Source organism: Phyllostomus hastatus, unplaced genomic scaffold, assembly GCF_019186645.2.
Source record: "Phyllostomus hastatus isolate PE091 unplaced genomic scaffold, TTU_PhHast_1.1 phas_contig_5, whole genome shotgun sequence".
In the NCBI taxonomy this organism is placed as follows: domain Eukaryota; kingdom Metazoa; phylum Chordata; class Mammalia; order Chiroptera; family Phyllostomidae; genus Phyllostomus; species Phyllostomus hastatus.
This window is the reverse complement of record NW_025333897.1, coordinates 2,371,562-2,399,369: the sequence shown is the minus strand read 5'-3', so window position 1 is coordinate 2,399,369 and position 27,808 is coordinate 2,371,562. Positions and strand designations below refer to the sequence as shown.

Here is a 27,808-nt window from a genome sequence, read left to right as displayed (position 1 = left end):
TTAGTGCATTGTGGTGCGTTCACACAGTGGAATATACATGACAATGAAAATGAACAAAGTCACAACACACAACATGGATCAATCTCATAAACTTCAGGTCCAATGAAAGAATCCAAGAAAATAAAAACACAGAGTACATATTTCATACCATCTATTAATGTAATGTTCAAGGACAGACAAAAATAACTCATGGTCTACAAGTAAAGATAAGGGTCATTTTTTAAGAGGAAGGAAGTAGGTGTGGCTGGAAGGGACACAAGGGCAGCTCTGGGGACTGGAAATGTCCTCTTTCTTGACTTGGGTGGTGATTACACAAGTATGTTTGTTCACTTTGTGATAATTCATCAAGGTGACAATTTATGTGTACGTTGTACTTCTATAAAAGTTAGAGAAATGAAAAATTGTAAAGGAATGGTCATTTAAAAAATTTAAATCCTCTGAATGGCCAGATTCCTTAGAAAACTCCACCCCTGACCCCTCCCCCCTAGATTTCTTGTGTGGCCCCCTCTCCTGGGGGTCCCACCCCCACCCCTCACCAGCCCCTTCCCTGATGCCCAGGGCACACTGGCTGACGGAGCCCAATCCCAACGCTGAGGAGCTGTTCAGAATGGTGGGCGAGATCTTTATCTACTGGTGCAAGTCCCACGTGAGTCCCTGCCCACTCTGCCCTCCTCTTCATACCCCAGAAACTGTAGCCCCGAGATGCCCTCCCCCCACCCAGTCTGACCCCCAGTACTGCCTCTGCCATCAGAACTTTAAGCGTGAGGAGCAGAACTTCGTGGTCCAGAATGAGATCAATAACATGTCGTTTCTGACTGCCGACAACAAGAGCAAAATGGCCAAGGTGGGTGTTTGCTCTGGGAGACAGCCTTAGGAGGCAGGGAGGGAACCCCCACAGGGCTTCCTGCCTGCCCCCTCCTCATCCAGCCAGCTGCCCTGTCCTGGTCACACTCCCTGCTGCCCTCACAGCTTTGTCCTCTCTCAGCTTGCATTTTCTTCCTCATATCCCCATTATCCCATGTCCCCCTTTCTTCTTCCCTTGTACTTCTCAGAATTGCCCTCTTCAGGGCTCTGAAGGACAAACCCACCCACCCTGAGTCAAGGCTGGGAGCGCCCGATTAGGGGGTGCATGTCCAGTGGGGCAGAGGAGCTGGGGTCAGGCCAACTTGGAGTTGAGCCTGGGGTTCTCAGAGGGACTGGGGTAACCCTTCTTGTCTCTGTCTGCCACCTGATGAAGCAGGCGGGAGATACACAGGTCAGCTCCTTGTCTGGAACCTTCCGCATGGCTCTTGGCTAATACCCCCTTGCCCATAAACCCCACCCTCTGCTCCCCTTCCAGAAACCCCTGCCCCTGTTCCCCACCCTCGCCCTCGGCTCCCAACCGCCATTCCCCTCTCCTCCCTCCTCCCCACCCCCGAACATGCATTCCCTTCCCAACCCTCAGCTTTGAGCAATTTCACTTTTTTTAAACTTTTGTTTAAAATTTTTTTCAAAAGACCACCTGTCAGCTTTTGCCAAAGCATCAAAGCATCGTGGGCTGAGGTCATGAGAAATGGGAATGCGGGTGGGACAGGCACGTGGGTGGGACAGGCGCATGGTGGGACAGGCGCATGGTGGATTTAAGGCTTGGGTTCTGGAATTAAACAGACTTTGGTTAGAACCCTGACTCTGGCAATTGGCTGTGTGACCTTGGTCAACAGTCTTATCCTTCTGAGCCACTGATGACATTCGGCCAGTGCCCCTGGCCCAGGGCTCTGCCAGGACTCAGATGCTGCATGTACGGCCTCCCTTTTGGGAGCCGGTGTGGATGTGGCTCTGGCCAAAGCTTGTCACTGGGGCTTGTCATTGGCATGACTTGGGAGGCTCCGACCACGGGTCTGTACCCAAGGCTTCAGAACACGGCTGTGGGACTCCGTGCCCCGTGTTTCTGTTTCCAGATCTTTCTGGATCTCTGTAGCATCTTTTGTCTTCCTGCATCCTTGTCCATCTCAGTCTTTCAGTGTCAGTCTTTTTCTTCCAACTTCTATGCGTCTTTATTTCATTCTTGGGCACTCAGTCTGAGATATGAAGTGTGGGGTTGTGCGTGTTGTTGTGGGGGTTGGGGGTCGATACCAGTTCTTAGGGGATTCTGGGAGAAGACTGCCAGAGGAATTGGGGGGAACCTGTAAGGGTTTGGGTTAGAAGTTGGAAATTTGGGATAGGTGCTTGGGTTTGGGAGGGTCAGAGCTGGGGGTCTGAAGTGAAAGATCAGCAAGGTCTGGGGTGGAAACTGAGGCAGGCTCTGAGATCAGGGAGAAGCTGCCTGGTATCCAGGCTGAGGGCTGAAGTGTAGACAATGGCTGTGGGGGCAGGGGCCGGGCATGGGCGGGGCTGGGGCTCAAGCTGGTGCTGAGCCCCATGTCCCCACAGTCAGGCGGCTCAGACCAGGAACGTACCAAGAAGAAGCGCCGGGGGGACCGGTACTCTGTGCAGACATCGCTGATTGTAGCTACACTCAAGAAGATGCTGCCCATCGGCCTGAACATGTGTGCGCCCACTGACCAGGACCTCATCGCACTGGCCAAGACCCGCTATGCCCTGGTGCCTGCCCAGCCCCATTCTGAGAACCTATCAGGATCCCACTCAGCACTTCGCCAAGCCCCACGAACCCCAGGATCCTACTGGGAGCCCTCCCTTAGGACCCTACTGAATCCTTCCCCAGGACCCTGAGGACTCACGGGGGCCCCTGGGATGCCCTGAGCCTTACCCAGGAAGCTAAGGACCCCACTTGGGAAACTGCCAGAGCCCTGGAACCTAAGGACCCTACCTGGGACCCCACTAAAGACCCTCTCAGATCCTCCCCGCACAAGCCTCCCACCAACTGCTGAGGTGACAGACCTAGAAGGGATCTGAGCCTTCAGGGATCCTACTGAAACCCTCCCCCAGGACCATGCCAAACCTGTTATGACCCTGAGGACCCTCCCAAGACACCACTAGCACCCCTGAGACTCATCTGAGACCTCTACCAGGACCTCCCACAACTCCTTGGGACCTAGTGAGCCCCTCATGATCCCACTGGCCCTCCCCTGGGCCTCTGGGTCCCCACTGAGCTTGCCACCTCTTTCCTTCAGGACCTCCTGGCCCCTCCCTCTGGACTCAATAGACACCCCACTGAGCCCCCCAAAACTCAGGGGCCCAGTGAGCCCTTAAGTAGCCCTGCAGGATCTTAATGGTTCCTTCCCCAGGTCCAATCACAATCCTGAGGTCTCAAGAATCCTGGGGATCAATCGCCCCTGCCCCTGAGCCCTCTTAAGCCCTCTGGGACTCCAAAGAGGCCTCCCAGGACCCCACTTACCCCTTGTATGGAATAATACCCTCTCCTCCCTGATCCTATTCAGCCTCAAGGACCCTAAAAAGCCCTCTGAGAATCCTGCCCCAAGACCCCTAGAACTTCCCCCCAGGACAATGCTAAGCACCTTTGCAACTTACTGCCCCCTGCTGACCTCCCCTGGTATCACAAGCACCCTCTTTACCAGAACCCTAAAGGCTCCTTACCTCAGGACCTCAAGCTCCTCTTAGGACCTTACTGAGTCCTGCCAAGACCCCAAAGAGCCCTCCAGGGCCCTTCTGAGCCCTAGACTTGGTCCTTGAGGGCCCTGTTTCCTGGGACCCTAAGAAATCCCCATCCCACTGACCCCTACTTTGGCCTCCATGTAAACTCCATCAGTGACTTGGTTGATCTGTCTGATCCCCCATGACATCTGCTGTCCTGGCCATCTTCCTTATAACCCCTTTCACTCCCCTCATAACTTCATAAATTCCCTGCCCATCTGCCACTTTCGTGCAGCCCCGCTCTGACCCACCTCTGACTTCCGATCATCCCTCTGTGGTTTTACTTGACCTTCAAGAATATACTCGTGTCACCCCATTTCCCTCACACCTCCACGAGGCCCCTCTAATCCTCACTGTCTCTCCAAGGTGCCTCTGTGGCCTACAGGATGCCCCCTCTGATCAGTCCTGATCTCTGCTTCCTTTCGGGTGTCCTCCCCACACAAGCCTCCCAGCAGCTGCGGGGGTAACCGCCCTAGACGGGAAAGGGTGTGGGTCAAGGAGGACATTGAGCCCTCCGGAGTGACCCAGCCTGGCCATGTTTCCCCAGAAAGACACGGATGAGGAGGTCCGGGAATTTCTGCAAAACAACCTTCACCTTCAGGGAAAGGTACGCCTCCTTAATCCGCATCTAGGCACGTCGGAATGAAGGCAACAATAAGAGCCAACGTCTAAGCACTTACTATGTACTAGGCACCCAAAGAAGAACCTTCACTTGTACTTCCCAGCAGATCCTGAGAGCACCGAAAGGGGGCGGGGCAGCCACGCTCCTTGCAAGGCCATTCCCCACCCCTACCCCACCAGAAGCCGGGCCAAGGAAGGGCATTGAGGGCAGGGTAGGGGCCCTCACGCCAGCTAGTTGTTCTTTTTCCTCTCAGGTGGAAGGCTCCCCTTCTCTGCGCTGGCAGATGGCCCTGTACCGGGGCCTCCCGGGCCGTGAGGAAGATGCGGACGACCCCGAAAAAATCGTGCGCAGAGTCCAGGAAGTGTCTGCAGTGCTCTACTACCTGGAGCAGGTGGGCAGGGCCAGCCGGGTCTTAATGCTGAGTGGCTGGCGGAAGCCATGGGCAGGGGGCGGGCCTTAAACTTGTGGGCGGGGCCTGAGAGTGAGCCTAGGCTCTTTTTTGGGGGGGTGGGGGGCGCTGGGCCGTGCGGGCCTTGCGTCTGTGGGTGAAGCCTGGGTGGAACTTTGAGTTTAAATCGAGGTTTAGAGTGGAAACTTGGATCGGTGCTTAATCTTGAGTCCGGGATAGAACTTTGGGTCTAATAGTGAGGCCTGATGAAGACTACTTGACTCGGTGGGCAGGGCCTTGGAAGTGGGGCGGGTCTGGGCAGATACAGTGGGTGTGTGAGCCGCTCGGGAGAGACATTTCAGTCTGGAAGCAGAGACCAGATTAGAACTTTGACTGCCAGTGGAACCAAGGGGTTTCTTTGGCCCTGTGAGTCGGACCTGAATTTGGACCTGGGCACAGATGGGCAGTTTCACTCGGCCTGGAAGTGGTAATCAGGCCAGGGACAGAGTCTGGGGACATGACAGATTGCCCCGCCCCCAGGTCGAGCACCCTTTCAAGTCCAAGAAGGCTGTGTGGCACAAGCTCTTGTCCAAGCAGCGCAGGAGGGCGGTCGTTGCCTGTTTCCGTATGACCCCTCTGTACAACCTGCCCACGTAAGACACCCAGGGAAGAGGGGAGCTGAAGAGGCTCGAATGAAGTGTGACTGAGAGTGGGAGGACGGACTGCCAATATCATGGGCTCCTGAGGAATGGCTGGAGGAGGCAGATTTGTGGGAGGTTAGAGGAGGCGTTAGAGGAGAAGGTCCCACTGTCACCCCACACCTTTCCCTTGCAGGCACCGGGCATGCAACATGTTCCTGGAGAGCTACAAGGCAACGTGGATCCTGACTGAAGACCACAGTTTTGAGGACCGCATGATAGATGACCTTTCCGTGAGTTGGGGCCTGCCTGGGAGTGTGGAGACAGAGCCGGACAGGGCTGGGGCTGAGGATGCCTGTTGCACACCCCTAGGGGTTGCCCTTCACATTGAGGGGTATGAGAAAGGGACCCCTGGCTTGGGCAGAACCCGGGGAGGGCGCAGGATGTGGGACGTGTGAGGAAAAGTATTGAGCCCATCGGGGCTATAGGGGAGACAGAAGAGGCCTCTGGAAGCCCCTTCTCCAAGCCCCACACCTCCCTCCAGAAAGCCGGGAAGAAGGAGGAGGAAGAGGAAGAAGTGGAGGAGAAGAAGCCAGACCCGCTGCACCAGCTGGTCCTGCACTTCAGCCGCACTGCCCTGACTGAGAAGAGGTGAGGAGCCTCCCTAGGTCCGAGGAAAAGAACCCACTACTTCCCTGCTCTCAGAAACCTCCTTTTCCTCAAGAGAGACCCTCCACGTCCTAGGGGACCCCCGAGGTTGATCTTTCAATGTCACTTTACGAGGACAGGCAGGGCCACCATGTACCATCGTGCAGGCTGGGCACTTCACAAAAGCATCTCCTCTCAAGGGTTCACATCACTATCAATTTTGACTTTTCTAGAAGAAAGCATCTTGTTCAAAACAAAATCTGTGTATTATAAGAGTACATCAGTATATTATGGCAATTTCAAACAGAAGGAAGTGTGGAAGGGGGACCTTTTTTCTAATTCACACAAAGGCTTCATGTGGGCTAATGGCAGTCTTGGGAATAAATAACAATAGTAATGGTGCTGGTGCTGCTGCTGCTGCTGCTAACAAATGACATTTATCAAGTGCTTTTATGTGTCAGGCACCATGCTAAACACTTGGCATCTGTATTTTCTCACTTAACCTTCACATTCTGAGATAGATACAATTATCAACTCCTTTTTGTGAACAAGGAAATGGTGGCACAAGGACTTATTTTTTTCACATAACATGAAGTCAGGAGTAGCAAGTCCAGGGCGGGCAGTGACACAGTGGGTTACAGGGTTATTCAGGCTGACAGGCTTGCTCAGGCTTTCCGCACTGCCATTCTGAGCTTGTGTCTTGTGGTCACAAGGCAGATGCTGAACTTCCAGGCATGACCACATGCCAGGCAGAAAGAAGGGGAGAGAATTTTTTTCGTCTAAGCAAGACCAAGATCTTTTTATCCAAGAACAGAAGCCCTTTTTGGTGGGCGTCTGCACATATCTCATTGGTCAGAATTCTGACATCAGGCCACCACTAGCTGCAGGGGAGGCTGGGAAGTTGAGTGTCCTGGAAAAGCAATGGCTCTGGAGTTAGACTATCCAGGTTGAATCCCAATAGAAGCTGTGTGACCTTGGCCAAGGAGGATCTTTGTGCCTCAGTTTCCTCATTGGTAAAATGAGGTTAATAATATACCTACCTAATATGATTATTGTGAGGAGATATATATATATATATATATATATATATATATAATCTCAGGGAATATGTATATATCTCAGGGAATAACAGGGTAAACACAATAGATCTTGGCCATTACTACTATTTTATTTTTATTATTATTATTGAGACCCAAAAACAAGATAGGTGGTCATAGTTGTCAAGTAAGCAAACAGCTGGCAAGATACACCCAGAAACTCCAGGCTTCCATCACACCAAAATTCCCCAAATGAGTTCCACTGGCCCAGCCTGGATCATGTGACCATCTCTGAGCTGTTACTGTGGCCGAGCAGATAGAAAGCACTGACTGGCTCAGCCTACACCACAGGCCCACTCTGGCAGCGGACAGTTTACCCTGCATGAACCACACAGGCTGAGCATGGGGAGGGTTGCTTTCTGAAGGAAAATTAGAAACCGCTATAATGTGGGGGCCTCTCCATTGGGTCCTGACTATCTGATTACTTCCTCAGCAAACTGGACGAGGATTACCTATACATGGCGTATGCCGATATCATGGCAAAGGTGAGGCCCTGCCCCAGTCCAGGAAAGGTCCCCTCCTCAGCTACAACGCCTGCCCACTGAAAGGGCTGGGGGTGGACTGAGGTATCTCCTCTGTTCCCCATCAACCCTAACCTGATGCCCAATCCCCAGAGCTGCCACCTGGAGGAGGGAGGGGAGAACGGCGAAGCTGAAGAAGAGGTTGAAGTTTCATTTGAGGTAGGTGGAATGAAGAGGTGCTGGAGGAAAGGCATGAGGGCCCCTGACTCCAGTAATCCCCATTCATTGAGCATGTGCTCTGGGCCAGGCCCTGGGCTGGGTGATATTAGGGACACAGCAGTGATCAAGTCAGTCCACTGGGGAGGCAGATGCATCAGTCAGACAGTAACAGCAGAGTGTTCACACTGGTGATGAGGAAAGCTCGGGCAGGGGGATAAGGGCCAGGGAAGCCAGAACAGCTCAGGAGACTATGGGGGAAATTCACGGGACTGTGGTAGCCCAGGAAAGGTATCTGATCGAACCGGGGACAATGGCGGCAGGGAAGACTTCTCAGAGGCAGGGATGTCTGAGCAGGAGTGTGCGAGCTGAGGAAAAGGAGAAAGCTGTTCCAGACAGAGAAACAGCATCTGCAAAGGCCGCACAGTGAGAAGGAGCTAGTAAACCTGCAGTTAACCCACCCATTCATCATGAAGGCAATCAGCAAGCATTTCTGAGTTTCTTAACCTTTTTTGTGCCAGGAATCCTTTTGTAGCTGGTGAAACATTTCGCAGAATCATGTTTTTAAATGTGTAAAATGAATTCATCACAGAAAAAATAAGCACATGGAACTAGTTATCAAAATATTGTTTTAGAAATTTGTGATACAGTAATACCTGTACTTTTTGATTAATCTATCAAATAAGACTGAACAGTGGTCCAACAGCTGCTTGAAGTGATTAGTGATGAATATAAACAAAACTGTGACAGGGGAACATCTGGGTTCTTACTGGTGACACAGCCACAGGCTAATATTGCCATGTCTTATGGCCTCCTCCATCAAGGGAGCCTTTCGGTTAGAGGGTGGTAACATAAAAATATTACTTTTTTCCTCATTCAAGTGCACAGACCTCCTGGATTTTATCCACTGGCCCCTTGGAGACCTGTGGGCCCAAGTTAAAATGGTGCCATGCCCCGGCCTGCACTAGGTGCAAGAGACAAATCTGACTTCAGTCCCAAAGGAGAGAGGGGGTTTATGAGTTGAAGGAAGGAGCCAGTGGGTGTGGCTGGAGCAGGGAGCACAGGGGTAAGGGGTCAGGCTGTGAGGGGGAAAGGCTGGGCTGCTGAGCCTGGACTCACCTGTCCCTGCGGTCCTGACTCTGTCCCAGGAGAAAGAGATGGAGAAGCAGAGGCTCCTGTACCAGCAGGCGCGGCTGCACAACCGAGGGGCTGCAGAGATGGTGCTGCAGATGATCAGTGCCTGCAAAGGTGCCCTCCACAACCATCTGGCTCCTGAGCACACTCATCCTGTCTTCCCTCTCCCCAACCCACCCATTTCCTGTGGACCCAGCGGCACACTCTCCCACCCCTGCATTTCTTTGGTTTGCACACACATCCCAGCCCTTGCATGTTCTACTTGCCTTGTGATTTCTTACTATCCTTCAGCTACGGTTACCCTTGCACATGCCTACAACCCCTTCTCTTACATTCCCCGCGATGGCCATTTTCTGGTGGATGGAGAACATCATTCCCAAACTAAGTGAACCATCTTTTGTCCCCTGCCCCCTCCAGGAGAGACGGGAGCCATGGTGTCCTCCACCCTGAAGCTGGGCATCTCCATACTAAATGGGGGCAATGCTGATGTGCAGCAGGTAGTAGGCAAAGGATCCCAGGAGGAGAGCTAAGAGGGGTGGGAGGTTCCTGCGAGACTCCCATTTCCCCGTTATGCCACCCCCTCTGCAGAAAATGCTGGATTATCTGAAGGACAAGAAGGAAGTTGGCTTCTTCCAGAGTATCCAGGCGCTGATGCAGACATGCAGGTAGGCTCTAGTACCTATTCTTTCAGTGAAGCTATTTGGTGCAACTGTGCCCCCACCCTCCTACCATTTCCAGTTCTAGTTCCACTCTCTTGGTTCCAGAAACAGACACATTCCAGACAAACAGACTAGCTCAAATGACAGGAAGTTTATTATAAGAATTCACATGCAACAATAAGGATGGGATAATGCCACTCTTATGGATCCAGGGAGCTGGAATTGGAAGGTTGTTGCGAACTCAGGGAACAGCTAACTACAGGGAATCCGACTTCTCTCTGATGACCCCTATTAATGTGACTCTGCTCTCCCTGTTGACTGGCTTTTTCTACCCCTCTGAAGCTTTTGCTAGTTGATGGCTTCTGTATCCTCCTGATTTCAACTTGTACATATTTCATCTTTGCCTCACATTACTTCATAGCCGCCACCACATAGCTTCTGCCAGCTCTTAGTTTCTACTTCCTCTGGACCTCCGCTCACTCATGGTTTCCAATGGCCCTCCACCTGCCACCGCTGGGGGCTGCAGGGTTCTGGAACAGGACCTTAGCACATCTTCCCATCTTTCCTTTCTTCCCCTCAGCGTCCTGGATCTCAATGCGTTCGAGAGACAGAACAAGGCAGAAGGGCTGGGCATGGTGAATGAAGATGGAACTGGTGAGGCCCTCTCGTGGGCTTCCCTCTCCGTGGGATTTCTCCTCCCTTTAGGATATGCCCCCTCCCCAACACTGCCCAGGGCTCCCTTCCTCCAAAACACCTCTCCAAGAGCATCCCCAGATTCCACCTCCTCCCCTGATCCGTGCAGTGGTCCCCAGCCCTGCTCCCCCCATTCCTCCAGGGTATCCCTCCCCATCGCCCCCACCCCTGGGTGTCCTTGTGTCCTCTCACTCATCACCACATGGACCCCACTCTCCACAAGCCCGAAGTTTCCCACCCTGGTTGCTGTTCTCTCATTAATGTCCCTAATCCGGGTTAATCGAGTCTCCTCTTTGCCGTGTTGTGACGTGTTTAACCTTTCTGCCCTGATCCTTGCCTCCTGCCTCTCCACGTCTACCTGTCCATCTCCCTTTCTCTTTCTTCTTCTTTCTTTCCCGATGCTTTTACCATCATTTACTACACTCTTTCTGGCTTCCTTCTGTCTCCTTATCACTCTTTCTATGTGGTTCTTTCTCCATGTCTGTGTCTTTGACCCTGACTGTGTGTCACTGTGTGTATTTTTCTGTCTCTCTGTCTCCTTCTGTCTCTTTCTCCCTCTTTTCTCCTGCTTCCTCCTCCCATCCTGTTGGCTGCCCCAGTCATCAACCGCCAGAACGGTAATTCCCCTAGCCTACTCCCTTTGCTGTGCTACTCTGCCACCCCTCCCTTCTAACCCTGTCCCTCCCTCCCCCTCCCCCTCCCCTCCACCTGGGGGCTGAGGATCTGGGACATCCAGGGAGAAATTCTTCATTGGTTGAGTGCCCGCGGACGGAAAGTCTTGAGATCGGAGTCCAGAGACCAAATTCAGGTCCCAGATTAGCCACTAACACCACCTGGGATTATGAAACCAGTCACTTACCTCCTGTTGGCTTCAGTTTCCCCACATGTAAAGTAGAAGCCAGAGGAGAAGGCAAAGATCCGTTTACAGATGGATGTCCTTCAACTTCACACCCAGATTCTCAGTCTCGGGGTGGGATGATCCACCCATCCACCCCGCTCCCTGCGCCACGACTCTGTATTGGCGGGGGTCTGCAGTTCCCATCCACCAACCGGATTGGTTGCCCCCAGCTTCCACTCTGATTGGTGTGCGTGCGCGCGCGTCTTTGGCGCCTGCTCTGGTTGGCCCATTCACTGTCTAAGCTTCCCTCTCTCTCCCGTCTCCCGTGGCCCTCCCTGTTGGACTTCTTTTAGATGGCCGTTCTGATTGGCCCATGTTTACACCCTCCCCCCTGCCTCTCCTGGATTGGCTGATTTCAAAGCTGCTTTCCAATTGGCTGGCTTTCAACATCCCTCCCTGCTCTGATCCTTTGCGTGAAAGTGACCCCCCCACCCATTGCCCCATAATCTATTAACCCCACGTCCAGGAGGAGCACTGAGGGAGGTACCAGCTGTTTGAATCTCTGCTGGATCAGGCAGACTCCCAGACGTCACATAAGTGGTGACATCAGAGGGGCACTGATGTAGAAAGACACTGAGGCACCAGCTTCCGTACTCAGGGCCACTCAGGCCTCCATCTGCTGTCACGGATTCTGAGATCGGGAGCCCCTGGTGTTATGGATGTCAGTGGCCTTCTCAGTGTCTTTGAAGTGGTGGCTGCTCCCCTCACCACTATGCTTTGTGCATGCGTGTGCAGTGTGCATGGGCCGTGTGCACGTGTGCGCTGCTTGGTGTACCTGACCCCTTCTGGGCCCTGCCCCCTTTTTCTACCCAGGAGAGAAGGTCATGGCAGACGATGAATTCACCCAAGATCTGTTTCGATTCCTGCAATTGCTCTGCGAGGGGCATAATAATGGTGAGAAGGACTGGGGTGGGTGGAGTGCAGAGCAGGCTGAGGTTTGGGGAGAGTCCAACAGGGTTGCCTGAGTTAACCTCCAGTCCCCGCGTCCCCTTGTCAGTACTGGCCTCACCACCCATTCTTGATCCCATTGTCTATCCTTTGCATTCAGCCATAGTCATGCCCAATCCACCCACCTTCCTAACTCTCTCTTGAGTTTCTGGAATCCAGCCACTTTGCTTCACGTTCGCTTCCTCTGGCCAGTCCAACTCCCTAGAAGCAACCTAGCCAGAAACCAGTTTGGCCAAAAATCAACTTGCCTAAATGAGCAATTAGCTACATGACATTTTCCCACAGGCATTGCAAAATTGAGTAAATACAGATTTCCATATTTTGGGTCTGTAGAGGAAAGGAAACCACGTGGCATTTTTTCAACGAATCTATTAGAATCACTTATTAATTTTGCTTATAAAAATACTTCGCCAGAAGGAATGACTACAAAATTTTTCCTAATTTAAGGTTTTTTCTTTTAATATATTTTATTGATTATGCTATTACAGTTGTCCCATTTCCCTCTTCACTCCCCTCCACCCTGTACACCCTCTCCCACCTACATCCCCCCCTTTAGTCATGTCCATGTGTCATACTTATAAGTTCTTTAGCTTCTACATTTCCCATACTATTCTTACCCTCCCCCTAACTATTTTCAACCTACAATCTATGCTACTTATTCTCTGTACCTTTTCCCCCTCTCTCCTCCTCCCACTCCCCTGTTGCTAACCCTCCATGTGATCTCCATTTCTGTGGTTCTGTTCCTGTTCTAGTTGTTTGCTTAGTTTCTTTTGGTGTTGCTTTGGGTGTGGTTGTTCATAATTGTGAGTTTGCTGTCCTTTTACTATACATGTTTTTTTTTTATCTTCTTTTCTTAGATAAGTCCCTTTAACATTTCATAAAATAAGGGCTTGGTGATGATGAACTCCTTTAACTTGACCTTATCTGAGAAGCACTTTATCTGCCCTTCCATGCTAAATGAGAGCTTTGCTGGATAGAGTAATCTGGGATATAGGTCCTTGTCCTTCATGACTTGGAATACTTCTTTCCAGCCCCTTCTTGCCTGTAAGGTCTCTTTTGAGAAATCAGCTGACAGTCTGATGGGAACTCCTTTGTAGGTTACTATCCCCTTATCTCTTGCTGCTTCTAGGATTCTCTCCTTCATTTTTACCTTGGCTAATGTAATTATGATGTGCCTTGGTGTGTTTCTTCTTGGGTCCAACTTCTTTGGGACTCTCTGAGCTTCCTGGATTTCCTGGAAGTCTATTTCCTTTGCCAAAATGGTGAAGTTCTCCTTTATTATTTGTTCAAATATGTGTTCAATCTGTTGCCTTTCCTCTTCCCCTTCTGGTACCCCTATAATTCGGATGTTGGAACATTTAAAGATGTCCTGGAGGTTCCTAAGCTTCTCGTTTTTTTTGAAATCTTATTTCTCTATTCTTTCCTGTTTGGTTGTTTTTTTCTTCCTTCTGGTCCACTCTATTGTTTTGAGTCCCAGTTTCCTTCCTATCACTATTGGTTCTCTGTACATTTTCCTTCATTTCTTTTATGGTAACCTGCATTTTTTCATCTAATTTGCGCCCAAAATCAAACAATTCTGTGAGCTTCCTGATCACCAGTGTTTTGAACTGTGCATCTGATAGACTGGCTATCTCTTGGTCGCTTAAAATGATGAGTCCTGGGGCATTGATCTGTTCTTCTGTTTGAGACATGTCTCTCTCTTTCTCTCTCTCTCTCTCTCTCTCTCTCTCTCTCTCTGGTCTGGTCGCTCCTGTTACGTTGAGGGGCGGAGCCTTAGGTGTTCACCAGGGCTGGGCACCCCAGTCGCTAGATTGTGACATTGTATGTAGGGGCAGGGGTGGGAGGGAACAATGGCGGTAGCTCCGTTCTCCATGGGACCCCAGTCCCCTCTAAGAGAGAGTTTTTACATTTGTTCTGGTTCAGGCAATTTAACCAGATCAAGGGTGACCAGCAGGTCAATTAAACACATAGTTGGTGAGAAAATACAACCTTGTATGGCACACGTAGCTTATAACCTTACAGGGACAGCCCAAATTCTGTCCAACAAACATTCTACCCAATGCCACATCAGACTCAAGCTGTGGTTGTGATGCTCAGGAGGTTATTATGAGACCACAGACTGCCCAGAAGTCAGCCTTCATGACAAGGATGGGAGCAATTATAAACCTAACTCCCACAGAACGTATACCCCATTTGGCTAGTGTTCTTTAAGGTAACTGTTTTGTAAATATCTCTAATCCCCACTCCTCAACAAAGGATAAAGCATGACCTATTGCTTTACATTCTCAAAAGCTCTTATGTCCATAACTAATTTTTCTTCAGTGTTCATTAAATACCCTTCTGCTGCATAACTGGAGTTTCCCATCTTGAATTTCAACTAAAGTGGAATTAGTCTTTGGGATTTAAAATGAATTTTACTCCCTGGGTCTAGGACTTTTGGAAAATGAGAATGTTCTTTTGGAGGGGATTTTTCTCTCCCAGAAAATTTTCAACCCCGTTCTCTGCCTAAATGCTTGGATTCATTAACCAGCCAATACTTATTCATACTTATATGAATAAGTATTTGAAGTATCTTTCAAATCTCAGATGCCTTGCATGTCTTGAGCAGATTTGAAGCAGACAAAAGGTGTGTCTCCTATGTGTGCATGTCTATGATACTGTTCTCAGTTGACAGGGTCCTTTACAAGAGTGGGCAGCTCCATATCTAACCATTGAAGCATGTAGTCCGATTTAAATGAACACAAAGGAGTTAGCAAACAGGGTTGATGAGACAACCTGTATATTTGCTTATGAAACCTTGACTATCTTAGTAGTTTGTCAATAATGTGTAACCAAGCAAAGTAGACATTTAACCTGATACAGTGATTGTGAAGTGGCCATAGGGAAGTCAAGTGGAAAGTAAGGCTTTGGGGGGAGCACAGACTTTCAAGGGCTGTTACAGCCATCCTGGGCAACATGATATTGCAATCAACGTTAAAAGGACTACACTGAAGCCCGTGTTCATTGCCTTGATAAATTGATGAATTGGTCATTTGGCAAATGAGTCTACATAGGTGGTTCTCAAACTTAAGTATGCCCAAGAATCACCTGGAAGCCTTGTTAAAATACAGACTTCTGGGACTCACCCCAGAATTTCTGATTTAGTAGGTTGTGGGGTGGAGCCCAGGAATGTGCACTTCTAACAGGGTCCCAGGAGATGCTGATTCTGCTGTTCTGGGGCCACACTTTCAAAATCACCACTGCAAAGTGCAGCTCTTAACCTCAGCACTTTCTTTAAGCCCCCCCACCCCTCCGGGTTTTTTTTTTTTTCTTTTCTTTAAGGCCTGTTAAGGACAGCTAATGTCCACTAAGCACTTACGTACCAGGTGCTGTCCTAAATCCTTTATGTATGCTAAAGTATTAAAACCTCACTCCAGCTCTCTAGTCTATTGTGACCACTGCATTACACGTGGGGAAACAGGCAAGTCTGTACCACACAGAGAGGTTCAATAATGTGCCTGGGGTCACACAACTGGGAATTCACACGGCCAGCTCCTACTTATCTTTCAGGTCTCAGCTGGGAGGTGCTCTTCACCACCTTTCCTTTACTACCTCTGGGCATCTGCAGTCCCTCTGGGTTTCCCCCATCACAACCCTGATCATTCTGCCCAGTATTCCCCACCACCACTCCTGCCACCAATGAATTTAGTATTGCCATGGTTATTATTATCATACACTGAAGTAGAGAGAATGGTCTAATAACCCCCAAGTACCCATTACTCAGCTTTAACAGTTATCAACTTTCTGCCCTAGAACGTTTTTCAAATAGTAGGAAAGAGCTCCCCAGAGTCGTGAATCAGTTTTTCACAGTTCTCATCCTGACTGCACATTGGTATGCCTGGGGAGCCTTTAAAAATATTAAAGCCCAGGCTTCACCCCCCCATCCTAACTTAATTGGTTTGGAGGGGGCCTAAGCATTGGTGTTTTGCTTTTTTTTTAAAAAAAAGGACTCCAGGTAATTCTAATAAACAGCCAAAGTTGAGAGGTCAAAAACTACAGATTTAGTGGGTTGAGATCAAAATTCCTTATAGTCAGTAAGACGGAAAACACCAGAATGCACATTGTAAGGGTATGTGAACCCTCTGTTTCAAGTATATGTGGATATAATTTCAGATTGAACACATGTACTGGGTCTCAGTGTAAAATGGAATTCCTGCCATAGTTTGTAGTTAGAAAAGACTGAAAGTTACTACATAAGAATACAAACTTTACAAGGGCAGGGATTTTGTCTTCTTTTATCGCTGTATCCCTAGGGCCTAGAACAGTGCCTGGCAAGAGTAGATGCTCAATAAATTTGTAGTATCAAAGAATAAGTGGACAACCTTCATCTGCCATTAGCATATAGTACGATATATACTCAATAAATATATATTGAATAAATGAACAAAGAAATGACAGATGTTTATCTCCTTTGGCTTTTGGTGGATGCTCAATAAATATTTGTTGGATAAATAAATACATAAATAACCAATCTTCCATCTCCCCCAGCACATAGAAGGCATTCAATAAATATTTTGGGAACAAATCGAGGATGAAATCTCCATTTACCCTACTATATTGTAGGTGCTCAAGAACCATATTTTGGAAAGTAATCAATGAATAAATGACTGACCCTTTACCACATCTTGCATGTAGTAGGCCCTCAATAAATATTTAATACATAAATGAATAAATGTTTCTCCATCTTTCTCTGACACGCAGTAGGTGCTTAATAAAGAGAGGGAGAGCCCTAGCTGGCGTGGCTCAGTGGATTGGGCAGCAGACAGCGAAATAAAGGGTCCCCAGTTCCATTCCCAGTTAGGGCACACATCTGGGTTGTGGGCCAGGTCCCCAGTAGGGGGCGCGCGAGAGGCAACCACACATTGATGTTTCTCCTTCTTTCCCTCTCCCTTCCCCTCTCTCTAAAAATAAATAAAATCTCAGAGGGAAAAGTTATTAAATAAATTAATTAGTTGCCTTCTAGCCTGCAATGGCCGCTCTATTTAAACAGTTCCGCATTAATGAATAAATGACCACCCTCCTTAGCACATGGCAGATTCTCAAAGAATGAATGACTTTTAATCTTCCTAGATTTCCAAAACTACCTACGGACACAGACAGGGAATACGACCACTATTAACATCATCATCTGCACTGTGGACTACCTCCTGCGGCTGCAGGTAAGGATATGAGGCCTCCAGGTGGGTCGGAGGCTGCAGGGCCATCGTTGGCCCAGCATCCTCTCACCCCCTGTCGGACCCCCCAGGAGTCCATCAGCGACTTCTACTGGTACTACTCCGGCAAGGATGTCATTGAGGAGCAAGGCAAGAGGAACTTTTCCAAGGCCATGTCGGTGGCTAAACAGGTGTTCAACAGCCTCACTGAGTACATCCAGGTAGGGCCTGCCCGCTGGGGCAGGGCGGGGCAGGCCGGCACCCGGCGTTCGCCTGGCGCTCACGCAGCCCTCTGCCCGCTAGGGTCCCTGCACCGGGAACCAGCAAAGCCTGGCGCACAGCCGCCTCTGGGACGCCGTGGTGGGATTCCTGCACGTGTTTGCCCACATGATGATGAAGCTAGCTCAGGTTCGAGCCTCTCAGTTCTTCATCCAACTGCTTCCGGGCACCCGCAACTGGCCCGTTTCCAAGTCCTTACCCACCGCTCAGTTTCTCGCCCAAGTGTTCCCGGCATGTTCCAGACTGGCTCCCACTCCGTGGCCAAATCCACCTTCTTTCTGGATTGGCTTTCTGCATGACCCCGCCTTCACCATTGCCACCACCAATCGGCTGGCTTCCCAGCCACACTTCCATTGGTCTGACGTTTGCACCCCTAGCCCGGAGTTCCTCCATGATTGGTTGGCATTCTTCTCTCTCTGATGAGGTCATCAGATTCAAACAGCCCTAAAGACAGGATATCTGCAGGCTTCTAGGGACCTGGGGCTGAAGGAATGAATGTTTTGCTGCTTTATTCTGCCTATGCCAGATGACGCCCATTGAGGGCATTTAGGATGTAAGATCCATCTCCCATTTTCAGAATCTTCGTGCTCCCCTTTCTCCACCACTCTTTCCCCTTTGCGACTTTGTCAGTGTTTCACGAACACCATATCCATTCTCACTGTATTGGGGCTCAATATCTGAAGGGGCACCACCCACATCCTGGACATCTTACATGCATCAGTGTATTTATTACAGTTTTCCAGCAGATGGCAGTAAAGTATTCTGTGTATTATAATTTCCCAACAGGAAGTCTTGAGGAAGGGAAGCCCATTTTTATTTACTCCAAGTTGCCTCAAGGCAAAAACCCTATCTGATGTCATCTGACTTTTTGAAAGGAGTGAATTTAGGAATACATTCCTCAGTGTCAGTGCAGGTGAAGTCGAAAGTTCCTGTAATCTTAAAATTCTAGAGACTGTTGGTATCATAGTGTAAGCAGGGGTGTCCAACCCGCAGCTCAGGATGGCTATGAATGTGGCCCAACAAAAAATCATAAATTTACTTAAAACATGAGTCTTTTCTGTGATTATATGTTGCAATGTCACATAAAATAAAGTATGTACAATGATGTTTTATTATTTAGATATGTACATTTTCTGTATTAGTGATCACAAACTTGGGGCCTGCTTGATGATTTTAAAAGGTTATCAAAAGGGCCACTGCACAGTTAGGGTTATTATCTGAAAATTTTTTTTTGCTTATCTGTGGTGGCAGATATCACAAAAATTGTGCACAGACCTTTTTTTTTTGCTCATCAGTTTTCGTTAGTGTTTGTGTATTTAGTGTGTGGCCCAAGACAACTCTTCCTCTTCCAGTGTGGCCCAGAGACACCAAAGGGTTGGACACTCCTGGCATAGAGTTTTAGACCCTGCAGAGTTAATTCATCAGCCACGACCTAGGGTTAGGTTGCCCTGGCCAGAAATCCAATGCCAAGTGGTGGCTTACGGGGGGGAAATAACTTACCAGTTCACATCACAGTTCCAAGGTCTAGAGTCACGTCAGCAGAAATGTCTCTCTCCTGTCTGGCTTCATTCTCAAGCAGGCACTCCCCAGGGGGTGGAAAAATGGTGCCTTAGGCTTCCAAGCACCCCACTAACAGCTCCAGGGGAAAGAGAACCCCTCTTTCATGGGAGCTCCATGAGAAAACCTGCAATTCTCTCTGACTGGGCTATTGGGTCACGAGCCCATCCTGAACCAATCACTGGGACCAGGAGAAAGAAGGCTTTGATTGGCCAGAGCTGGTCCTATACTCATCCCTAGAACCAGGAAGGTGGAGTTAGTCTCACTTGCTGTGAGAGTGGAATTATGAAAAGCAAGGGCTGGACTGGGCAGGCATGAACTACAGGCACCCACCCATCTTAGGGTCTTGAGATTCTGGAATGGGAGAATCTTAGAGTCAGAATGCAGAGCTTAGGACCTGTGGAGAAGTGTTAGGATTAGAATCAGCAACTCTAGAACTAGCACTGGGGTAGAAGGGGCCTTACATTCCATCTCTCTGCTGTCCTTCCCCCTCCATTTGATTAGGTAGAACCATATGAAATTACTATTTTGTGGGCCAAAATGGTTGCATATTGGCAATTTTATGTAGCTCAACCTAATACAAATGCAGACCGTGAGGCAAAACTTTGAGTGTGTTGGAAGCTTCTGTGGGCCTTACTTACAGGAGGCGCTGTGACAGGGGAAGCAGTATGTCCCCACATTCTTCCCAAATGTCTTACTAGAAAGCATATGGCTGTGCCTTCCTCTTCCAGCCTTCTTCCCGAGCCCAGAGTCCCACTTTTTCCATCACACATTCATCCGACAAGCATGTGCCTGGCACCCATAACATGCCAAGTGCCGTGTTGAGCTCCCATTCCTTCCCAGATCTGGGTCTCTGACCCCAGTATTTGCCCCTGTCTGTCTCTGTCTCTCTTCCCCTCGCATCTTCTCTCCGAGCCCTATACTCCTCCCAGTCCTTGTCTGCCAGCCTTTGCCCCCACACGTCACCTGTTGGGTCTGCTTCCCCTGAAATACCAGCCCCACCCCCACACTGTTGTCTCTCTGTCCCTTCCCCTGCTTCCGAGGAACATGTCTGGACTCGGGTTCCCTCGGAGGTAAGAGGGGAGGAAAAGGAGGTGTTAGGCCCTGCTGGGTGGTGCGGAGGAACAGAAGCATCTGGGAATGGGGGAGGCGTCTCTGCAGAGACCAGCCCTCACACAGCTGGGATATGGGGTCTCTAGGACTCAAGCCAGATCGAGCTGCTGAAGGAGCTGCTGGATCTACAGAAGGACATGGTGGTGATGTTACTGTCACTACTAGAAGGTAAACACCTAGTGGGTATGGATGTGGGGAGGGAACAAAGGTGCAGAAAGCCTGAGAATGGCTCTTGGAGACCCAGGAGATCCTAACCTTCCACCCCATCTGATATTGTGTCAGGATCTATGGGCTGATGAAGAAGTCACATTAACAAGCTCAGCAGACACTTATTGAGGACTGTACATACAAACTACATTAGTTTAGTGAATCCCTAGAAAAATCTTAATAAGTTGGGTAGGCTGGATACCTTTTTAAATGTATGTATTTAATAGTTATTTACTTATTTTCTCAATTCGTTGGTTAGCTTTTGCTGCCTAACAAGCACACCCACAACTTAGTGACTTAAAAACAACCATAATTTATCACTAATTAATGAAACAATTTAACTAGTAGACAGACTCATTCTTTTACATGGCTGCATAGTACTCCATTGTGTAGGTTGTTGTGGTTCATTTAATCACACCTCTATTAGTGGACATTCAGGTTTTTAAAAATATTTTGTGATTACAGTGTTGTAACGACTAATCCTCCTACAGAGTTTCAGAGTTTTTTGGTAACTAGTCATTAGCTTTTAAAAATCAGGTTTCCTTTAAGCATTAGATTTCCAGCTTTTCTTGAAAAATTGAAAGATTTGGTGACCTTGGGTTCACATTCTCACGTGACAAGAATTAGAAGGACTGAATTCAATAGTAGAATTACATCAGTTCAATCTTCTCATATTGACGACTAAGCTGTAATTGCTAGGCCGTTCAAGGACATGCATGGAAATGGTCAGGGGTGAAAAGGCTGCATGCCTACAGCTCACTCTCAGATGGTTCAGGCAGAAAAAAAGAGGGGGGGATTGTAGAGCAAAAAAGCAAATGTGGCCAAATGTGAACAATTGGTGAATCTGAAATATATGAGTTTTCCCTTGCACTATCGCACCTTCATGTAAATTTGAAATTACATTAAAATTAAAAGAATCAAAAAGAAGCTGGAGCCTATCTGCTTTCGAGGGCAGTGGGGGACCCTGTTTGCCACAGTCTGCGCCTCCCCCTGCTCTGTCACCTTTGTCCTGCCTCACTCATCTGTGGGCCTACTTGGCCTCTGCGGGCCAGTGGAGGGCTTAGGTGTGTGGGCTCTGAGGTCATGCATTTCTAGGTTCAAATCCTCCTCACCCTGTTACTGGCTGTGTAACTATGAGTGTGTGACCTTCTCTGAGCCTCAGTTTCCTCACCTGCAATAACAGACAGTAGCATGTTTCCCTTACCAGGATGACATCATGCCAGCACAGCAGCTGGCACAACATCTGTCAGCCCCTATTAGCTTTTGCCATCATTATCTTTACTGATGACTCCTTCAGTTTTCAGGGAGGTGGACAAAGACAGAATCAGCAGGGTCCACACATTATGCTGTTTCAGATTAGGAAGTGACTGCTGCCCTTTGAGGGGAGGCCTGGGTGCTGTCCCAGGAAGCTTCCACCAGCACAGTGGATCCTGGGGAGCCATGGGTAGTTCTTGAGATGGAGAGGGTGGCACACTGCCATGGGACTCCAGAAAGGAGGCTCTGTCGGGCCGCACTGACCTGGGGCTGCCTGCAGGGAATGTGGTGAACGGCATGATTGCCCGGCAGATGGTGGACATGCTGGTGGAATCCTCATCCAACGTGGAAATGATCCTCAAGTTCTTCGACATGTTCTTGAAACTCAAGGACATCGTGGGCTCTGAGGCCTTCCAGGACTACGTCACTGATCCCCGTGGCCTCATTTCCAAAAAGGACTTCCAGAAGGTGAGTGCAGGAGGGTAGTTGGGTGGCGGTGCCAAGTGCCAATCATGCCCTTCCTTGCTGTCTGCCTTGGGCAAGAGACTTCTCTGTGAGCCTCAGAGAAGCCACCTTATCTGTGAAATGGAATAAAACAGCCCTTGGAGTTGTTTGGAAGGTGAAATGCATTAACACAAGTGAGAACCATTATTTCTATTATTGTTCTTAATAGTTATATTATTATATTTCATCTTTATTGTATTTTTCCATTACCATTTAGTCCCCTGATAATAGTTATACTATTATTATAAATAGAGATCAGTTATTTAGTTGATAAACATCTACTGGGTCTGTCCTCTGTACCATGGACACAGCAGTGGCTGAGACAGACACAGCCCTGCCTTCACGAGGCTTATAGTCTAATGGCAGAGGTGACTGTGGCTATGGTACATCTAAATAGTGAGGCTGGTAGGAGGGAAATGCAGGAACCAGCTTTATGCAGCCGCTCACTCATCTGCCTCTGTCAGTCCCTCCACCCTATGCCCTGTCTCCCTGTGTAATGCCAGGTAAGTCACTTCTCTGCTCTGAGCGTCAGGGGCCTCCTCTGTGAAATGGGGCTAGCATAATAACATCCACTGCCTGACAGGGCTGCTGGGAGGGTGGACAGTGCCTGGAACACAGGAACACTGGAGAGATGTGAGCTATTATTTTTATAGGCAGACCTCAGGGATACTGTGGGTTCAGTTCCAGACCATAGCAATAAAGCAAAAGTCACAATAAAGCAAGTCACAATTTCTTTTTTGGTTTCCCAATGCATATAAAAGTTATGTTTACATTACATTGTCATCTGTTAAGTGTACATTATGTCTAAAAAGCAATGTACCTACCTTATTTTTAAAATACTTTGTTGCTAAAATTTGCCAACCATCATCTGCTGTCAGCAATATTTTTACTGGTACCTTCAATTTGTTAAAAAAAAAACAAAACAGTAACCACGAAGTGCTATAAATGAGGTACAGCTGTCCTATTATTATGGCCAGATCATTCCCATCACCATTTATTAACCTTTCCTTTGAGGTAACTTCAAGTTTATAGAGAAGTTGCAAGAACAGTACATAGAATTTCTGAATACCCTTCACCCAGATTGTCCAAATGCTAAATTTTTACTGCATCTGCTCTATCATGATTCCTCTTGACCTCTAAGTATTTTAGTGTGTCTCCTGATAACGTGTTCATTATCTTACATAACCACAAAATAATGATGCAAACCAGGCAATTAGCACTGACATAAGGCTGCTATCTGCAGAGCTTATTCCATTTTTATTCATTTTTATAGTCTGTCATGGATCCAAGCCAGGATCAGGCATTGCATTTAAGCATCCCATCTGTTCAGCCTCCCTCATTTGGAACCCTTCCTTGGTCTGTCTTAGTCTTTCATGACCTTGGCATTTTTGAAGAACAGAGGCCAGTTGTTTTATACAACGTCCCTCAGTGTGGGTTGGTCTGAGTTTTCATCATAATCCAATTTGGGCCACACATCTTTGGCAGGATCATCATAGAAGTGGCGGGTCCTGCTCAGTGCATTGCAGTAGGAGGCATGTGATGTGGGTTCTCCCCATTGCCATCGGTGTGAGCTTGACTGCCTTTGGTCAGGTGGTTTTACCAAGGTCTCCTTGCCTTCAGCATCTTGTGACGACCAGCTTTGGAACTATGTGAACATCATGCTTATGCTCTAGGGTCAGCATCCCTTGGTGATTGCTGCCTGAAACCATCATGGCCATAGTAGTTGACATGTGGTGGTTTTCCAATTTCACCATACCCTTTGCCTTTATTAGGTACCATTTTACCGTATGGAAGAGTTTTTTCCTTCTCCATTTATTTACTCACTCATCCATGTATGTTTGTATTGTTTGTCTACATCAGCATAGACCTATTGCTCCTTTCATTCTGGGGGTGGCAATCACATTGGTGTCTAAATAAGCTCAGAGTTTCCTGAGTTAAAATAAAATGCCTCCCCTCCCCCAGTTGTCCTCGGAGCCTCCCTGCCTCTCTCCCCCATCTCAGCCACTCCTCCCAAGAGCTGGCTGACCTCCTTTATTCCTTTCTCACCTCCCACTCCTTCCCTGATTCAGGTTTGCTGGCCTCTGTCCCTGTCACTCCCCTGAAACCACCTTGACCAAGACCATTGGTGACCTCTTCACCTCTGACTCTCTCCTCTGACTTGTGGTGGTGGCATTTGCCACAGTTCCTCCCCCCGGACTGCCTGCTTCCCTGGGCATCTGTGCCACACTTTCCTGGGGAACCCCCCCTTCCCTGCCAATCCCACACAGCCAATCCCAACGTCACTGTCCCTGAGCTCTCCACCTTCAGGAAGAGGAGCTAACACTTACCGTGTTCTCACTCTGTGGCAGGTCCTGCATGTAAATGAATTACAGCTGACCCTCGAACAACATGGGTTTGTCTGCACAGGTCCACTTATGCACAGATTTTTCTCAATAAATACAAAATCGGCCCTGCATGTCCCCAACTTCCCATCTATAGATTTGACCTGCCTTTGGGAATCTGGAGATGCAAAGGATGACTGTATGCATGGTTTATGCCATTTTATATAAGGGACTTGAGCATCCATGGACTTTGGTATCTGCAGGGGTTCCTGGAATCAACCCCCTGCAGATACCAAGGGATGAGTGAAGTTTTTGTGGAGTCAAAAGTTATGCATGAATTTTCAGCTGTGGGAGTAGGTGCCCCCAACCCCTGTGTTGTTCAAGGGTCAACCATAGTTCATTTAACCCGCATAGCAACCTTATGTGGGAAGGACTCTTCTTATTACCTCTTTACATAAGCGAAAACTGAGGCACGGGGGGAGGGGGAGGTAACACACTTAAGGTCACACAGCAAGTCAGTGATAAAGCTGCGATTAGAATTCAGGAAGTCCAGCTCCAGAGGGTAGTGCCTCTGGGTCTATCCATTCATCTAGTGTAATAAACAGTCAATGAGCACCTCCAGTGTGCCAGGCCCTGGCCAGGAGTCCCAGGCCTACTCTGGAGATTGTCAGGGTTGGGGACACAGTCTCAGTGGTGGCTAGAAGAGAACCAAAAAGCACTATGCAGAAGATAAAGGGCACATCATTCATAATTTTTAATGATTCTGCTCAGTAAAGGAAACCATCAATAAAATGGAAAGGTAACCTGTGGAATGGGAGAAAATATTTACAATGTATGTGTTGAAGGGTTAATATACAAAATATTCATACAACTTAAAAGCAATAAAACCAGTAACCCAATTTAAAAATGGGCAAAGGACTTGAGTAGATGTTTTTCCCAAGAGGACATATAAATGACAGACAAGTACAGTCAAAGGTGCTCACCATCACTGCTCACTGGGGAAATACAAATCAAAACGGGCATGAGCTGCCACTTCACACCTGTCAGAATGGCTATTATCAAAAAGACAAGAGATAACAAGTGTTGGAGAGAACGTGGAGAAAAAGGAAACTTTTTCTATGTTGGTGAGAATGAAAATTGGTATAGCCATTATGGAAAACAGTATGGAGGTTTCTCAAAAAATTAAAAATAGCACTGCCATATGATCCAGCAATCCCACTTCGGGACACCCACTTCGGGGTGTTTATCCAGAGGAAATGAAACCATTATCCTAGACACCGGTGCTCTCGTGTTCATTGCAGCTTATTCACAACAGCCAAGATTTGGAAACAATCCAAGTGTCTGTCATTGGACACATGGACAAAGGACAAATGTCAAAGGATATATATATATATATATATATATATATATATATACCCACACATAATGGAATATTTTTCAGCCTTTTTAAAAAAGGAAATTCTGTCATTTGTGGCAACATGAATGAACCTGCAGGGCATTATACCAAGTGAAATAAGTCAGCTAGAGAAAGAAAAATACCACATGGTATCACTTGTATTTGGAACCTAAAAAAGAAAGTCAACCTTGTAGAAACAGAAACAGAGAGTAGAAAAGTGAGTGGAGCAGGGAACAGGGAGAGGTTGGTAAAGGGGTAAAATCAGACTGTTGGTTATGATTTTTTTTAATGGGTAAATGTCCCTGTGGACTATTCAGGGCTTCACAATTCACAAGATTTGATGTCATGTATACATCCTTGTAGCTCAATACCTCTGTTTCACAAAGTTACAAACAATCTGTAACTTTAAAAGTACATTGGTTTTATTTTTGACAGAATAATACATTCACATGATTAAAGATGTAAAATGTAACAGGTATGAAGTGAGAAGCTCACTCTTACCTCACTTTCAACCTACCCTTTCTCTATTCGCACTGCTGTAAGCATTAATTTCTTTTGTATCCTTCCATCATTTTTTCCAGGTATTATTTTCCACCTTTCGTTTTTTTTAAGGTTTTTATTTATTGATTTTTAGAGAGAGGGGAAGAGTGGGATAAAGAGGGAAACATCGATGTGCGAGAGAGACACCGATTGGTTGCTTCTCACATGCCTTCAACTGAGGACCTGGCCCACAACCCAGACTTGTGCTCTGACTGGGAATCGAACCATCAACATTTTGGCTAGCATGCTGGTGCTCAACCCATTGAGCCACACCAGCCACTGCAGTCAGTGCCCTCCTTTCTTTTATAATAGGTAATGAACTACATTTAGTAATCTACATCACTTAATATATTCTGGAGATACAGGGCATGCTCCCATTATTTTTCTTACAGGTGCCCAGTATTCCACCTTGTGTATATGTTATGGTTTATTTGGTTATTCCCCACTGATGGGCACTTGCTTTGTTCCCAGTATTTGCTGCTATAACATATTCTGTAGTCAGGGCTGCTGTGCAGAGTTGTGTACTTTACAAAGATGTAGTTTATAGCACAGATATTGTGCTGGGAGATGGCACAGATATTCTGGGAGATGGAAGTAAGTGTGCTGAGGGAGGCTCCCTATGGCCCATTAGCAGTGCTAGCTACTATGATGACCCTTCTATATACGCCATTCTGTATGTGCAGTTATAGCTAAGGATAAATCCAAAAGTGGGATTGCTGGGTTGCAGAGTAAATGCATGTGTCATCTGGGCAGAGATGGCCATCCATTTTCCCCTCATTAACATCATGTGAGAGCGCCTGTTTCCTCACAGCCTCACCACCAGACCGCACTGTCAAATCTTTGGATTTTTGCCAATCTGATAGGTGAAAAAGGGTATTGCACTGCACTTTTAATTCACATTTCTACTGTTATGGGGCCTGTTGATCACCTTTTCATGCTGCTTCTGTCGTATCACTTGTTCAGTGAGATGACCATGGCCTTGGCTCATTTCTCTCTTGGGATGTTGGTGTTTTTCTTCTCAATTTCTAGGAACTTTTCATAAATTAACTAATTAGAGCATTGTTTGTGATAGGAATTGCATCTGTTTTTTCAAGTTCATCATCAACTTTGCTTATTGTGGGGTTTTTTTGTGTGTTTGTTTGTTTGTTTTTGGCCATGCAGAATACTTAATTTTGATGTAGAAAATCATTTGAAATATTTCATCAATTTTTAATGCAATAGATAATACAAAAACACATTCCCCTTGTAAAGAAATTCAGAACTTACGGCTATGATTGAGGTCACCTGTGCCATCCCCATCCTGTTCTCATCCTGCCTCTCCAGAGGCTGCCGCTGTTACCCACTCTCCAACTTTTTATTTCTGCATCTCCACTCATATATAAGCCTGCACTAAAAATATATAGCATTGTTTTATGGTTTCCCAAGTTCTTCATGGTTGACAGAGTTCTTGAT

At 47.8% G+C, this 27,808-nt stretch overlaps 1 protein-coding gene across 4 annotated transcripts in view; it reads left to right on the top strand.

Moving 5' to 3' along the window:
• The window catches only part of RYR1 (ryanodine receptor 1), a 114,345-nt gene that overhangs the window by 63,553 nt on the left and 22,984 nt on the right, over nt 1-27,808 (top strand). Inside the window, exons 68-89 of one of the 4 annotated variants that reach the window (XM_045846696.1) lie at nt 559-646; nt 752-844; nt 1,241-1,255; nt 2,410-2,580; nt 4,139-4,198; nt 4,467-4,604; nt 5,142-5,254; nt 5,436-5,532; nt 5,784-5,890; nt 7,418-7,469; nt 7,599-7,664; nt 8,810-8,909; nt 9,213-9,292; nt 9,384-9,460; nt 10,035-10,108; nt 10,747-10,764; nt 11,859-11,939; nt 17,103-17,191; nt 17,278-17,406; nt 17,489-17,593; nt 20,221-20,302; nt 21,876-22,063. In XM_045846696.1, the coding sequence (XP_045702652.1) occupies nt 559-646; nt 752-844; nt 1,241-1,255; nt 2,410-2,580; nt 4,139-4,198; nt 4,467-4,604; nt 5,142-5,254; nt 5,436-5,532; nt 5,784-5,890; nt 7,418-7,469; nt 7,599-7,664; nt 8,810-8,909; nt 9,213-9,292; nt 9,384-9,460; nt 10,035-10,108; nt 10,747-10,764; nt 11,859-11,939; nt 17,103-17,191; nt 17,278-17,406; nt 17,489-17,593; nt 20,221-20,302; nt 21,876-22,063 (2,023 nt within the window). The remainder of the gene's footprint in view (nt 1-558; nt 647-751; nt 845-1,240; nt 1,256-2,409; nt 2,581-4,138; nt 4,199-4,466; nt 4,605-5,141; nt 5,255-5,435; nt 5,533-5,783; nt 5,891-7,417; nt 7,470-7,598; nt 7,665-8,809; nt 8,910-9,212; nt 9,293-9,383; nt 9,461-10,034; nt 10,109-10,746; nt 10,765-11,858; nt 11,940-17,102; nt 17,192-17,277; nt 17,407-17,488; nt 17,594-20,220; nt 20,303-21,875; nt 22,064-27,808) is intronic. The other 3 variants (XM_045846697.1, XM_045846698.1, XM_045846699.1) reach the window with 3 other exon arrangements.